General features: G+C 37.8%; 1 protein-coding gene across 1 annotated transcript; it reads right to left on the reverse strand.

The window, feature by feature from the left end:
* Positions 1 to 785: 785 nt before the first annotated feature.
* On the reverse strand, positions 786 to 14,575 carry GFPT2 (glutamine--fructose-6-phosphate transaminase 2). The gene is given in 23 exon segments (XM_086621815.1): positions 786 to 877; positions 1,482 to 1,523; positions 1,526 to 1,561; positions 1,564 to 1,590; positions 1,593 to 1,641; positions 1,998 to 2,165; positions 2,836 to 2,963; positions 3,581 to 3,695; positions 3,831 to 3,988; positions 4,271 to 4,391; positions 4,736 to 4,833; positions 4,939 to 5,034; positions 5,593 to 5,756; positions 6,459 to 6,576; positions 6,864 to 6,943; positions 8,450 to 8,511; positions 9,943 to 10,077; positions 10,579 to 10,637; positions 11,219 to 11,344; positions 11,994 to 12,035; positions 12,038 to 12,091; positions 12,691 to 12,798; positions 14,509 to 14,575. Coding segments are annotated over 23 exon segments (2,145 nt in total).
* Between the last annotated feature and the right edge of the window lie 217 nt (positions 14,576 to 14,792).

The raw sequence follows: 14,792 nt of genomic DNA on the forward strand, positions 1-14,792 counted from the left end.
CACACACACAAAACAAGAAGAATTGTGTAACATTTTAATTGCATTGTAATTCATGTACACTCTTCCAACAGAAATACCACTTGGAAGACATTCAGTTCCCTTATTTTGTTGCACTGTACATGTTATGCAAATAACAGCTGAGGTGGCATACAAAACAAAACGTTGCTCTGGCTTTTCAAACAATTACTTGAAAGATCAGAAATTTAAAACATAGCTGGGAATTTACAGCCACCAAAGAGCTTTGCGAAAGACCGGTTAAATATGAAATACAGATGCAAAGAGGGGAGGGGAAGCTGGGGAGGAAGAGGGACAACAAATTTCCAGTTGAGGCTGAAGTAGGAAAAAATCTCTAACAACTGTACACAAGTGTCAATATGCTCAGTATTACATTCTGAGCATACCAATGCTACAGGTAAGTAACATACTAAAAAAAATAACTTAAAAAAAGCTATACAATTGTAGTTATAAATACTATTTTTTTTAAAAACTAGTTAAGTAGTGTAGGCTAAAAAAATTCACAGTTACTCTGAAGAGAGCTGTATATATATATTGCACAGTAGAAAGTTCATTCAGTATACCATGTGTAAACAATTTTTATTTTCTCCTTTGGCAATTTCAGGACTTAGAGGAATATTTGCTATGAGCAAAAGCACTTGGGTACAAGGCACATCAAAAGCTTTTAAAGCTGCGAGATAAATCCTTCTGACACTTTCAGTAAGCACTGTCATTCTCTTTAGAAAACGCGTACCTATCAATTCAAAACAAACAATTTCTGTAAGTATAACTCAGAGGTCTGGTGACAAAAACATCAGCTGTTTCTTGGTTGTTATTCGACAAGTAACAGACTTGGCCAAATTTCTTGGAAAGTCCACCTAGACTGAAGAGGACAGACTTCACGTATATGACAGGAGTAATTCTGACATTCTACATTTGACAGTCATTTAGCATGCTTTTTTTTAGACTTCCTAATGCGTTCTGCTTTATTCTAGACACATTGACACACACAAGAGACTATAGACTGCAGATAATGACTCACTGATGAATTCATCCTTGTTCCTAAACTCTCCTAACAAAATACCTATTAGTTTTGCACAGGGTCCTTTCCAACACAGTCATCATTATCAAACTGGCACACCTAGCCAGCTTCACAAACTAAGCTGTACGAAGCACTGAAATATTTTAAGTTAAAATGCAATATCCTATTTTAAGATTTAGTTATCTGAAAAAGCCTATCTGCACTCTTAACCAATCAGACTAAGGAAATATCTTCAGAATTTTTTTTTTTAGAAAGTATCAATTAAAAAAATATAAAGCTGAAGAATTGGCACTGAAATGCACCTCAATACCACAGTCACTATAAGCTCATAACTACCATCATAGTTCTTTGTTAGATATGCCATATAACTGGGTCTCCACTTTACACTAGTAGGAGGAAGTTCAAAACTGCACTAACTGGAGTGCTAAATATAGAAAGCACTTACATCATATCCCTCTGAGAACAGCCAGGTGGAACGAAAGCAATGGAGAGGAATAACCACTCAGACTCCTTGAAGGCAGTCAACGTATGAGGCAGCTCAATGGTTTTGTAGCAAATTTTGAGCTTTCTGGTTCTTCTTTAGAACACAGAATGATTGGACGACCCTGAAAATAAAATTTTTCAGTGTTAAGTGATGAGCTGGCCTCGAACTGCTTTGAAATATTGGTTCACAGTGTGCCTGCAGTATGTCTGAAAGAGCTCAGTATCTTACAATGGCAACATCAATCTTGCATGATGACTTTTGTCATTCACTGTTTTGTGAGACTTGAATGTGAAACCACCCAAACACAACCAGTTTTCACTACTGGTGTTAACCTGTAATGACAACCTATAATGCAGATATAGCATCTTATTTATAACTTAATAATTAAAAAAACCCACACCAATATGCCCTTTTTCTGAGGCACAATCAGCAGCAATACAACATGCACAATCTCTTTCCCTATGACACACAGTTTACCTGTCGAGCAGTGACCTGTTGCAGAGCATTCTGGCACTTGGTGAAACAAGGATCCTTCATTATCACCATGATAACAGGCATTTGTTTATCTATTAGGGCTAACGGCCCATGTTTCAGCTCACCAGCCAGGATACCTTCAGAGTGCATGTAGGTGATTTCTTTTATTTTCTAAAAAAAAGCAAATGCCATCAAGTTACTAGTAAATCAGATGAGAAATAAAATCCACAAGAACCAAAACACCAAGGCTGTACATCTGCCACTTCAATGCAGACATACAGTACCAAGTTGGTATTTTCAAAGACCAGTTAATAGTGAAAACAGACAAGCTTGTCTGCTGGGATTTCTAGCAGGCTGCTGGCAGCAGCAGATTTTGCCCATACACATGCCTTTGCAGATAAATAAATGGAGTAATCAACAGGAAATTTAAGCACCGAACAGCCAGCACATCCTTGGCTAATGCAGTCTACCTCTAACACTTCAACTTCTATGAGAGATGGATATGCATCCATTCGATCAGAACATTCATAACATAATTTATAAGTTTCCTGCATAAGCATCTCATCTGAACATCAGCACATTGTTTTCTTCTGATGTTTTTCACATAGTTGGCATTTTAAGTCACTCTTTAAACACTGCACTTATGTAAAAGAAAAAAGAAACTGATATCATACTCAGGTTCACCTTATGTATGTGTTCAACAGGACTAAATGCTCTCAGTTATAGACAGCAGTTTTACTGCAGCAGAATTAAGTTGCAATGAAATATTAGAAATAAACTATGTTGCAGAAGTCACAAGGCTCATTTTAAATAACATCCAACAATACTGAGAGGTTCCTACCAGAGCTCCTTCCAGACAAGTGGCATAATTATATCCACGACCCATAACCAGCAGTGATCTTTGTTTGTACAGTTCAAGAGCCAAATCATGTATCTTCTCATCCAAAGACAAGACTTCTTTAATCATCTCTATTAGGGCACATAAAAAGCACGTATAAAAAAACTTTTATTAATTGGAAAAAATAGTTCGCTTGTAGTAGAATGTTCTAATGATCTGTTAGAACAAATATGCTTAAACATAATTCAGCCTTAACTTTGCATCTTTGACTGAGGCTTAAGGATGTTTTCTGCAGCCTTATTTACAGTAACAAATTTAAAGCAACTATTGGTTTAAGCAATGCTCATACATCCCATTTGTATTTCTAAAGGAAGCTGTGAACATCCGTTTTAAAGTCACCTTGAATTAGTTTCCTTTTGTCTATTCTGATTTAAAGTGAAAGGCTTTAAAAATTTTAAATTACCAATTTAGGAGATCAAGTAATATTTCTCATACAAAACTACCTTATTGCAATTAGAAAACCCAATCCATGAAAATTCAGATCTTCCCGCCAAGTTTCTTGGAAGCGTACTTGTAAAAATTGACAATTAGTACAGAAACTAAAAGTCTGTTTTTCTTATATTGTCTACCTTTCAGTAAGAGGGAGGGAGTGAAACTTAAATGAGAGAGAAACAACCCCAAGTAGTATTTTATACTGCGCATTGAACAACATCCCCTGTCCCTCCTCAAACGCAAAATATCAATATACCTGGCAATGATTTTAGTCCACTAATGATTTCCTGTCTCCTTTTCTGCAAAGAAATTCTGTCTTCAGACATCATTAGGCCAAACATGACAAGAGACACAAATTGGCTGGTATAAGCCTGCAGACAAAAAAAACATTTAGCAGCTAAGTCTGCAGTGAGTTAGGATGATCTCAGTTTGAAGCGCTACAATTAAAATTTTAATTGGATTCCATAGTGGTGAAGTATGAAAGTCAAATACTGAACAGCAATTACCTTTGTGCTTGCCACACCTATCTCAGGTCCTGCATTGATATGTACACCACAGTCAGTCTCCCTGGATATTGAGCTTCCGACTGCATTCGTGATGCCAACTGTTAGAGCACGACGTTCCTTGCAATACCTCAAGGCCATAAGCGTATCTGCAGTTTCACCTGGAAAACATTTACATCTTGACTTCAGGTTGACAGCAATGATTCCTGAAAAGCATGAAATTCTACACACGTGTGTTCTAAATAACTGCATCCACACTTACACAACGCAAAACGCAACCAAAAACAATCTTTCAGCACTCACTCATCGTCTATATTTGAATCAAGTCTGAAAGAAAGTTTCATTCCATCTTCCTTTGCAACGTGCAGAAAGTAATAAATCATTGCCTTTTTGTATTTCTCTAGTTTTCACTCCACTGAAGACAAACAGTAAAAGCAGCTCACCTGACTGACTTATAAAAAAGCACACGTCATCTCTGAATACAGGTGTGTTTCTGTCCAGGAAGTCACTAGCAAGTTCCACCATCACTGGTAATTCAGTTAATTCTTCCAAGACTTGTCGAGTCTGTATTCAAGCAGCACACAATATTTGTTAACATTGCCACCCATAGAAGTCTTGACATCTTAAGAGCAAGAGATAATCTAAACAGTTTCTTATTACAAAAATTTGTAATTACAGCTCCCCAGAGCTTTAAAAACCAAAGTGAAAAAAGTTAATTTCTAGCATGGTGGGTAACAGCATTGAAGCATTAATAAAGAATGTGGCACAAAGGAAAACTAAGTAAAAAGGCGAGATCCCTCAATGAAAGGTGAAGTCTGAGACACAGAAGAACAAGCATGTGAAGAGCTGCTGTCTAAAAACCCAGCAGCTAGGAGCTATAGATGCATTTCAGCTAAGGCTGAACATACAGCTACTGCAGCGTGGTAACTGGTCCCACAGCCAATAATGATCAATCTTCGGCATCTTCTGATTTCTTTCAGATGATCCTTCAGGCCCCCCAGCAGAACTATAAACAAACAAGCAAGTATATATCAAGGGTGTATCTTATCTTCTAGTTAATATGTTCAAAATTTGCAGGCTTAGTGCAGCTTGAACACCTATTCTGAGTTACCTGTGCTGCTTTCAAAATTCACCCTCCCCCTCATCGTATTGACAACTGATTCCGGTTGTTCAAAAATTTCCTTTTGCATGAATGCACTGAAGTTACCTGTTTAGAAAGATAATAAATGGCAATGGTTAGGTACATGGTTTATTATTTGGAGTCTTTTACAGTTACAGAGAGGCAAATTTTAAGATGACCTGTGGTAGCAAGCTAATTTAAGTTGCCTTTGTTAGGTTAAACAAAAGCTTAGGAATAGGCAAGAAGAAAGAAGGGATTGGTAGTTCTCTCTATTAGGTTGGTTTCATTTCCCAACACTGACAATGTACTGGATTCCTTTTTAAAGAAACTTCTCTATTCCACTTCAGTTCTTAGTTCACAGTCAAAGTTTGCCAACAACTACAACAGTATGTTAACATTATTTATATTTTCACTCAATATTGACATGAATAGGAGTATCTAGGACTTTTCCAAGGCTAAAAATGGGTGGAGTCCCATACCACCCATCTTCTCTTGGTCTTAAAGCTTGGGATTGCCACCTCCCAGTACAAACAGCCTAAATATCAGGTCATTTTCACAACAAAGTAGCAGTTTTCTGCCTTATCTACTACATAAACAGTAATTATCCATCTTTGATGATACTTATTTACAGATGTTTCAACTCACCTTTCATGATTTGCTGCAATTCCATCTGCAAGGTCTGGATGGCCCGGGATGGGTCATCACTAGCTGAACGCTTGAGACGGTGAATTGAAAGCTTCCCATCAGTTACTGCTGCAATGTCATCATCTTCTAAGAAAATTACTCTGTTGGTGTGCTCAATGATAGCACTGCAGAAAAAGAGAAGCAAGACAAACCTGCCATGTCAGTGAGAGCTGATATTAGCACTCCTCAAAGCAATTAAATATGCCACACCGCACTTCCAGGCCCCCTTCTATCTTCCTTTTGGACACAACTACAGATAGAGTCATCTTAAAGGAAATGGCTCCATCTGCTGCTCCTCCTGCACTCTCACAGGAGCCCAGAACAGAAGGCTTAGGAACCACGGCATCTCGCATCAGCGAGTTCCCACTGATCTGGTCTTGCCTTCCAGAGTCTCTGATGGACCCTAAGGCCAGGATCTTGCTTCTGAGAGAGATAAATGCATACCTGATGTCCAGGTTCCTGCTAAGTTTGTGAGGACACCACTATTTCCTTCTCTGATAGCTGGATTAAAGTGATAAAACCCAGACTAACACATAGACTGTCCAAACACGCGGCTGATAATGTCTATTTGTACCCAACTTACCTTTCTACACTGGCTTTATTTTACACAGAAGTTAGTAACTGGCAGATATTTACAGTTCAAATGCTGGTGTCAAGCCTCCACGTTCTTCAAGTACCTTAGCCTGTGGGCTTTATGAAGTTACCTGGATTAGAAGCTATCCTATCAGAAAACAATTGTACAGCCGCAAGACAGTGTAAGATTTCCAGAACTACCTCACTTCTAAACAAAACCAGTATTTTGATAAGTGTTTAAGTACTTCTACTACCTTGCATCTGAAGCAAAGAAAAATTCTACTGCTTTATCCCCAACAGCATGAAGGCATGTAGAGCTGTCCAGTCTTTTCATTCGTGAATTGCATATGTTCTTCACATTCTCAATGTTGCCTATAAAAGAAACGAGACACTTTAAATGCAAAATCAGATCTGTTCAAGTTAGAGCTTACAGACTATATAGGTTCAAGGTATCATAGTTACACAAGTCTTTTGGGAAGATGGGACTTTTACATGAACTAAGCATTCAGTAGTATAAAAACAGAATATCCTCAGCTAAGAAGCTATTTGGAGCATCAGCTGGTAGTTTTCTAGTACAGACCAGTTAACCTAATTTCTAATCATAAAGTAACAGTAATTTTTAGTTCTTAAAAATAACGTAATTGGATTTATCAACTTACATGTTCTATATAAAACAGGAATCTGTTCAGTGGAGAGCTTGTACTTGCTTCTAACTCCAATGAGCAAAGGACTCCCTCTCCTAGAAAGGGAAAACGCACAAGTTTATAAAGAGACAGGTGCATACAAAGAAGTCAAAGGACATCTGTGACGTTGAAAGACAATATCCCACCTAGTTTCCTAAGTAGGAAGATCCTCCTCAACCCTAACGCTAAGGCAGGAATATATAAACTTGGTTTGTTTCTGTAAGATTCTCTAAATATTATTATATGAGTAAGTGCCACATGCCTTGGTGATTCTTTCTCAAAGAGCTACACCCAGGTAGAGGAAAATGTACATGAACTAGTTGTTTTCCTTCCAGTAATCACAAAACAGCTTAGCACAGGCACCAATTTGAATATAATTTTTAAACATAGCTTACTCTGCCTCTGAAGTGAGCCAGCAATAAGCTCTAGTCTTTACTATTGAAATAGTGTTCCACCTTTCAGTGTTTTAAACTCAGAAATGTCAACTGCACCTCTGAAACTGTGGAATATTAAGATCATTTTTTTAATTATGAGTCATATGTCATATTGAAGAGATTAAAAAAACTCACAAAAATAAATGAGTAATTCACCCCCCAACACCTCAGATTACAAGTTTAGCTTCTCTTAACCCCCTCACTCCTAAAAAGCCAAAACTGAACCATATATAGAACAGCTCATTTCAGAAGACATTCTCCAGTTGGAGTGATGGTACAGCTGGCTTCTTCACAATTTTAATATAGTCCTATTTTAGGCCACAGAAGCAATGGGCTTTTTGGTTGCAGTATAAAACAGTCTTTATTTCCACTGCTACTCCACTTGCTACTTTAATATCTTTACATTTCCTGAAAGTTGTTTTCCAAGTCATAAATAAAAGGAGAATTTATACAGAAAAAAAACCTCATAAATGCTATGACAGCTCTAAAACGCTATTTGTATAACCTGTTAGTGTGATGGCATTTTAGGCAACTTGAACATAATTCTCTCAGTCTTTATTCAATACAAATTAAAATTTCCCTCCGTTTTTAGATACAGGAGACACTTAGCACAGCCTTAATATAACTTTAGAAACAGAAGATCTACTGTAACAGATAAAAGGCCAGACTATGGGAATGAGTTTGTCAGCGGTATATTCCTCTGAGTGCACCACCTGGACAATCTCCAATCGAAAGTGTATTTGCATGAAGCAAGAAAACATCATCTGATTACTTTTCACTACTGTCTTTGCATCCTCAAAAAGTGAGTAGTCATAGCTAATTTATTAAACAAAATCAAGTTAAAGATTATAGAGAATCAACACAAGGCTCTGGAAATTCTGTGACCTGCAGTCAGTACAGCTCAAATTAAGTTATATTTAATAGTGAGTTGAAATGCTCAGCAGAGTTTTGCTGCATTTCAAAGATTCCACTAGTGCAGCTATCTACCTTCTGAGTTTTGGTTAATTAAACACTAAATATCAGTATTCTAGTATCTTTTTGTTTGGTTGTTTTTTTTTTTTTACAAGATGTTTTCTTTATTTTTAACCTAAAAACCCATGAATTATGTAAAAATGGACTTTTACTAACCTGGTAGCAACAGCTTCACCTGGGTAATGGATGCTCTTGAAAACCAATGCAAAAGCACCTTCCTGGAAACCATGCACAAGAGGAGAAAAAAAAAAGTCCTAAACAACTTATCTCAATTAGTTGCATCTCATTAAACTGGGGCCCCTCTTCCTGAGAAGGAAAGCTCTTTACTACTATCAGGACTCTCTTCCTGGAGGGCAGACTGCACCTTTAAAGGAATTGGTCATGGGGCAGAACAAGCTAACATGCACGTAGCACTGCAACAGCTGAGCGATTAGGAAGTGAGCACTTAGAAGGTATTGTTTTTATTTATAAAGAGAGGCTAATGCAAGGGTTAAAGAAAAACTCTGAGATGTTACTTGTAATCAACACGAAGACTGTTAGACTGACTTTTAACAAGACTTTTTTCATAAGAATGTGCATGTAGCTGCATTTTATCATGCATTTTCAGCTAAAATTTTGGAGTTAGCACTTCTAGTTTAAGCAGTAAATTCTCACTAATGTATTTCCAAAAAAACCTTTCACCAAAAGAAAAAAAAAAATCCACAACGCAAGAACAAAACCAGGAACACAATCATATTAACGCAGCTTGCGAACTTGAGGAGAATTGCAAAAGCAGGAGTGAAAGCTGCCCCAACCTTGCGAACAGAAGAGAGGTGGTAACATTCACTCCTCTGGCAGGACTTCAGTCTGACACTACTTTGCCCTTGCCCTGCAGTCAGCAGAAGTCAAACCTTCCCCTCAACTAGGTGGCTGCACCACTACATCCTCTTGACCCATACAGACCTTTACTCCGTGAATATTCCAGCCCTGCTCTGGGAGAACCCGACAGAGCTGCTTCAGAGAGGACCAAGAGGAGGTGAAAAGAGCATAAGAAACTGCAGGAAGGGGAGGGAAAACATCTGCCTGGAGACTGGGGGAGGAAACAAAGCAAGCTTTCTCCAAGTTTGCAATGCATCCATCAAAGTTTTTAAGCGTTCACGTACTAAGTAACGGTAGATTCCCACTTCACAGTTTGGGAACCAGCTATGCCATGAATCAGTACAGCTTGTTAGATTTATTTCCAAACATGGGAGCCAAGGCATACTATTAGACAAACTTGAATCACAGCAGTGTTTTAACATGATCAGAATGGCCTTTAGAGCATATTACCATTTATGAGAGATTTCAACCACCAGAGGCTCCTACAATTTCTTTTAATTAGGCTGCTTTGTTAAAAAACTATAACCTTTTGCTTTAAAAAAAAAGTACCACCAACAAAACAAAAAACACATTGCTAATGCAATCTAAAAATTTACCATTGAAAAGCCTTTGAAGCTTCCAAAATTTTCATCTAATTTCTTGTCTATTCAGCATTCTTTAGAGGCCAAAAAGTGTTACTTGCAGCACTTTCTAAGGACTCCTGCAGAGGATCTAAATGCATAAATGCAGTACTAAGGAACCCGACAAATAGCTTATACTGTAGTACAGGAAAAAAGGAAATTCCCACTTACCAACTGTTGAATAACTCTTTCTACCAAGGCTGAAAAACTGGTGTCCTCACTCTCTCTGTTGTCATACATGTATTTGATCAATTTGGGGATCGTTTCTGTATCCGTTTCAGATTCAAATTCATAGCCTTTGCTCTCCTGAAATATCATATAGAGGAGTAAAAAATGTTTTCATCCTCAGGAAAGAAACACTTTTAGCTATCTCCCACCAGAAATTCCACAGAAAGACAGACTGCTTGGAGCACTACACTGGACTAGTGGGTATATATCTATGTAGCCAAAATATAAAGACTTATCCTGTCATAGCTTGCTCTTTTAGAAATACTGTAGTAAGACATGTAGTAAGACTTGCTTAGCATCTGTCAAGCAACAAAAGGCAGGAGGGAGCCCACTCCACACACCCTCTCAAACAATTTGAGCAAAAACTGCTACTCTACTCCTAAGTACTCTGCATTTAGGATTACAAGAACATACTGCACTTCATCAGCTCCCACGTCTTTATTAGGCAGACTCCTTCACACTACTATTTTACAGATAATATCAAGAAACTTTCAGATTCCAACAAAGTCATGAAAGATCTGACAGTGGTTGGTGGAGCATTTACTTTCTAGTTTTAGAATCAAGTTGCCACAGACTCACCAGAAATTTTCTCAGGTCCTTATAATTTGTGATAATTCCATTATGGATAACAACAAATTCTAAAAGAAAAAATATATATATACACATCAGTAATGGAAAATTAAGATATTCCACTCATAACACAAAATTAGAGGGGAAAAAGTTTAGAAGTACACTAGAAACCACCTACGACAGCCTTCAGACCTACAGTTTATCCCAACATGGACAACCGAAAGCAGAAGCTTGCAAATTCTGAAGGCATATGAAGATTGCTCCAAATCATGAAGACTGTTCTAAACTACACCCAGTAGAATAGCACCAAGCCATCTCAAGTGAAAACCAACATGAAATCTCCCTTTTCCAGCTCATACAATATTGATGCACTTACATTTTCAGAGTCTCACCTTTCAAAACAAGAATTTGTCCTTTGACTAACTTGCATCAGTTTTCAGAAAACAGATCTCATTAATCACAGTGTTACTTCAGCCTTAGAAGAGGCTATTTTATTGTAAAAGTGTCTAATCTAGATAGAATAGCAACAGCTTAGCCCTAGTATACAAAATAGAAGCCATAAGACTAGTAAAAAGAGAGTACATACATACTATGTGGGTTCAACTATTTCAGATTCATACAGTTCCAGAGTGCTGCAGAGATTACATACCGTTCCCTTTATCTGATCTCTGAGGGTGACTGTTTATTGCACTTGGTACTCCATGGGTCGCCCAGCGAGTATGAGCAATTCCAAAATGTGTTTCAAAATCTGCTTTTGAATCCAGGTCATCTTGTTCTATACATAAGAAATTCAGTTTACTGAATATTTAAAGTTGAGTCTCACATACACACAACTAGTAAAACACTAAGTAAATTCCTACAGGCAAAAAACCTAAAATTTATCTTCTGGCTTTCTTTTAAATCATTGTTTTTCTTAACATTACACATTAACATTCAGACAGTTCAAGCACTGCAATTAAACTTCATTTACCAAGACTCAAGCATTTTCAGCCAATACTAACAGCTAGGTTAACAAACCACATTACTACAAATTATAATGTAAGCGTATTGAACACACAACTTCAGTTCTTCAGATGGAAGCACTGCATAAAGCAGATTGTGATGACAGCCAGATGCTTAAATGCTCGTAAATTCTGCAGAAGTCCATGTTCTGATGTTTCAGCTCCACCAAGAGAAATCATCCGAGTAGAGTAAAGCAGCAATGCTATCCAGGTCTTGAAAAGAAGCAACCAAACAAGAGGAAAGCAGACTGATAATTTTACAGCACTACACCTAAAATCACTTGCTTTTAGTGCAGTTAAGGGGCACAAACAATTTAACTGCCATTGGATTACACAATGAAGTTATTTCTGGTACAACCAACCAATTTTCATGGTCTGCCTTTCTGTGGAGAGGTCAAGATGGGTAATTTTTAAGACACCTACTGTACAATTCTTCTTCCAGAGCCTTTACTTTTCCTCTTTTCTAACCAGTTTGATGAATCTTTCTTTTTCTTTATTATTATTTCCATCAATTGCCACTCCTACAGTACAGGACACAGTCCATAAGTGTTATTTAAAGTACGAAATAGATCGGATGAAAAAAAGGCCGAGAATACAAACGGAACAACTGTGACAATTATTGAAAAAATTATCCTCAATGGGATATACTGAAGTCTGTTGCTAGACCTGTAAGTTCAAATCAAACTAGACAAAGTCTATATCCGCTGCATAGATGAAAATATACAGAGCCATCTCAATTTTTGCTTGATGACAGAGTGTATTTGCCAATGAAATTAGCCAACTCAAGTTTAAAGGTAGTTCAATTTTCTTCAACCCTCTTCACTGGGACTCACACGCACAAAAAAAGGCTGAGGCACAACTACATGACCATGTATGGAGGTCATCTTCCTCACACTCTGTTCACTTTGTGTGTACTAAGCCTTAACCACCATTTGATTACAGAGCTAAACACTCAATTTAAAGTCCTAAGAAAAGCTGAAGAAGAAAACCCAATAATCAAGGTAATTAGTTCTGAGTTTTCAATCTGCAGGACAAAAGAGAAAAAAAGAAATCAACACACAGAAGTTGAAAGCACCAGCTACTGGTCACTAAAATTAATTTGTTGAGTTAGTTTATATACCTGCAGAGTCATATCCTCTGTATTCCAGTCTCTGCAATCCTTTTATTAAAGTTTCAAATATTTCCTTCCGAGTCCGAGGCACTCTGTAGTTTAGATAAGCAAAAATTCCTGTTGAAACAGAAAAAGGGAAGGGGGAAAAAAAGAAGCAAAGATTTATTAGAGTTGTATTCCCTCAGACTCAATTTACAACCTGTTAAAACTAGCACCAGAGAGGTCCTAGGGGGATCCCACCTCCCATTTAGTACAATTCTTCCTACTGGATTTTTAAATGGAAAGAGTTCCAACACAGTAAAGGAATCAGCACCCTCATTTTCACCATGCAAACACACACGCTTTCCAGGCCAGTTTTGCTTTCCTCATGTTACCCACCAAGAGTTAACAGTTGAGAGCTTAAAAAAATTCTACTTTTCATGAAAACCGCAGCTGAAAATGGGAACATTGTGATCTACTTCATACCCAGATCTAAAACTAGACATTCAAAGAAGCAATATATTCACCAGTACTAACACAAGGAGACTTTTGTAATCAAAGTCATGGCCTTAAATACCCACGGGTAGGTACTAGGTACAACATCTATTTCTGAAAGGCTCCAGCTTAATCCTGTATACAGCAGTCACTTCAGCAGGAAGAATAGAAAAGAAAACATAAAGAAAGGGCAGAAGTCAAAAGGATAGGACAACAAAGGAAAGAAACCGAAGAAATCAAAACAGGGTCACCCCCCAAAAAAAAAAAAGCATTCACCCTTTGCGCTGCCTCAACACAATGCTGCCTGCCAAACCCAACTCAACAGAGACACAAGATCCATCTGCTTGCCCGGTGTTACTCAGGTCAACTCTTAACAGAGGCATCACAGGAGAGACACGGACTCACTCCTTGCCTACTCGGCAAACAGAGCAAGCCTGATTCCTCTTTTGAATAGATCAGTCATCAACCAAGAAGCGTTTTTTTAGTTTTGGAGTTGGTTCTCCCCCTCCGCACAATTTTTTTTTTTTTTTTTTTGAAGGCAAAAGTACACAAACATGTTTCCATTAAAAGGAGTTTGGAGGATGTTGTTTTATCTTTAGAAAAGGTGTAATAAGATGGTCATCTGCAAAGGACAATACTACCGTTCCTTCTCTCTGCCTACTGCTCTTCCTGGGACTTCTGCATTTATAAGGCTAGATTAGGCCTTTCTATTAACTCTTGCAAATCTGTACCCCAATAAAACAGAAACGTCTCATTTCACAGTTTCAGCCATTTCTCCGTTCAACAAGTCAGGACTGGAGGCTACAGTTAGCAAAAACCAGCCTTTAAGAGCTCAAGAGATAAGCCGTTCAGACTAGCAAGTCTGTAAAATAGAGAAAGCCTTTGTTTGAAATTTAACACCCTCTTCCCCTTCAATTAAGGCTTCTGAACTGTAAAGGGCTGTAGTGAAGAAGCTGTTATAACGATACACCAATAAATCTCCCTTATAAATATTGTTGTGAATTCGGTTTAATGGTTTTAAGCCATTAATACTGTCCATTTGCAGTGAGACTAAGGGACTATTACATTGGTCTCCGAATTTATCTTGGAAGGATTAAAGGGTGGAAAATGCTTTTCTGCTACAGATGTGAGATTTATGAGGAGTCCAGCCTACTTATTTCTAGAGCGTCCAACATTAACGGAGATATTAAGACAATAGTTACATTTAAAGAGGTATTTGGGAATTTGAACAGCTAAATACTGTTCTTCATGGACAGTTGGAAAAATAATGCCTCCGGTTATATACAGTCACTTCAGACTGAGAGCTTGTTGATTGTTTTTCCAGACAGATATTTACCGTTCTCTGGCACTAACCACGAACCTCAAGAGCAGCATTCTTCAATTTCTTCAATACAAATTTCTCAACATCATTCCAAAACATTGCTACACACCTCACTTCAGATCCAGCTCTACTTTCTAGGCCAGATTTCACAATGTATTTAAGATGCATCGGCTTTGTATGTTCCATGTGGCATCTTTGACTACACAGAGCTCCAGGAAAAACTTTCCTTCGGGACTGTCCTTACAATGCTACCAGTGTGCTGCAATTGTTAAAAAGATCCTTGTTTCCAGGGAACTGTAGCTGTGCTTCCACACAC

Source organism: Tauraco erythrolophus, chromosome 16, assembly GCF_009769465.1.
Source record: "Tauraco erythrolophus isolate bTauEry1 chromosome 16, bTauEry1.pri, whole genome shotgun sequence".
Classification (NCBI taxonomy): domain Eukaryota; kingdom Metazoa; phylum Chordata; class Aves; order Musophagiformes; family Musophagidae; genus Tauraco; species Tauraco erythrolophus.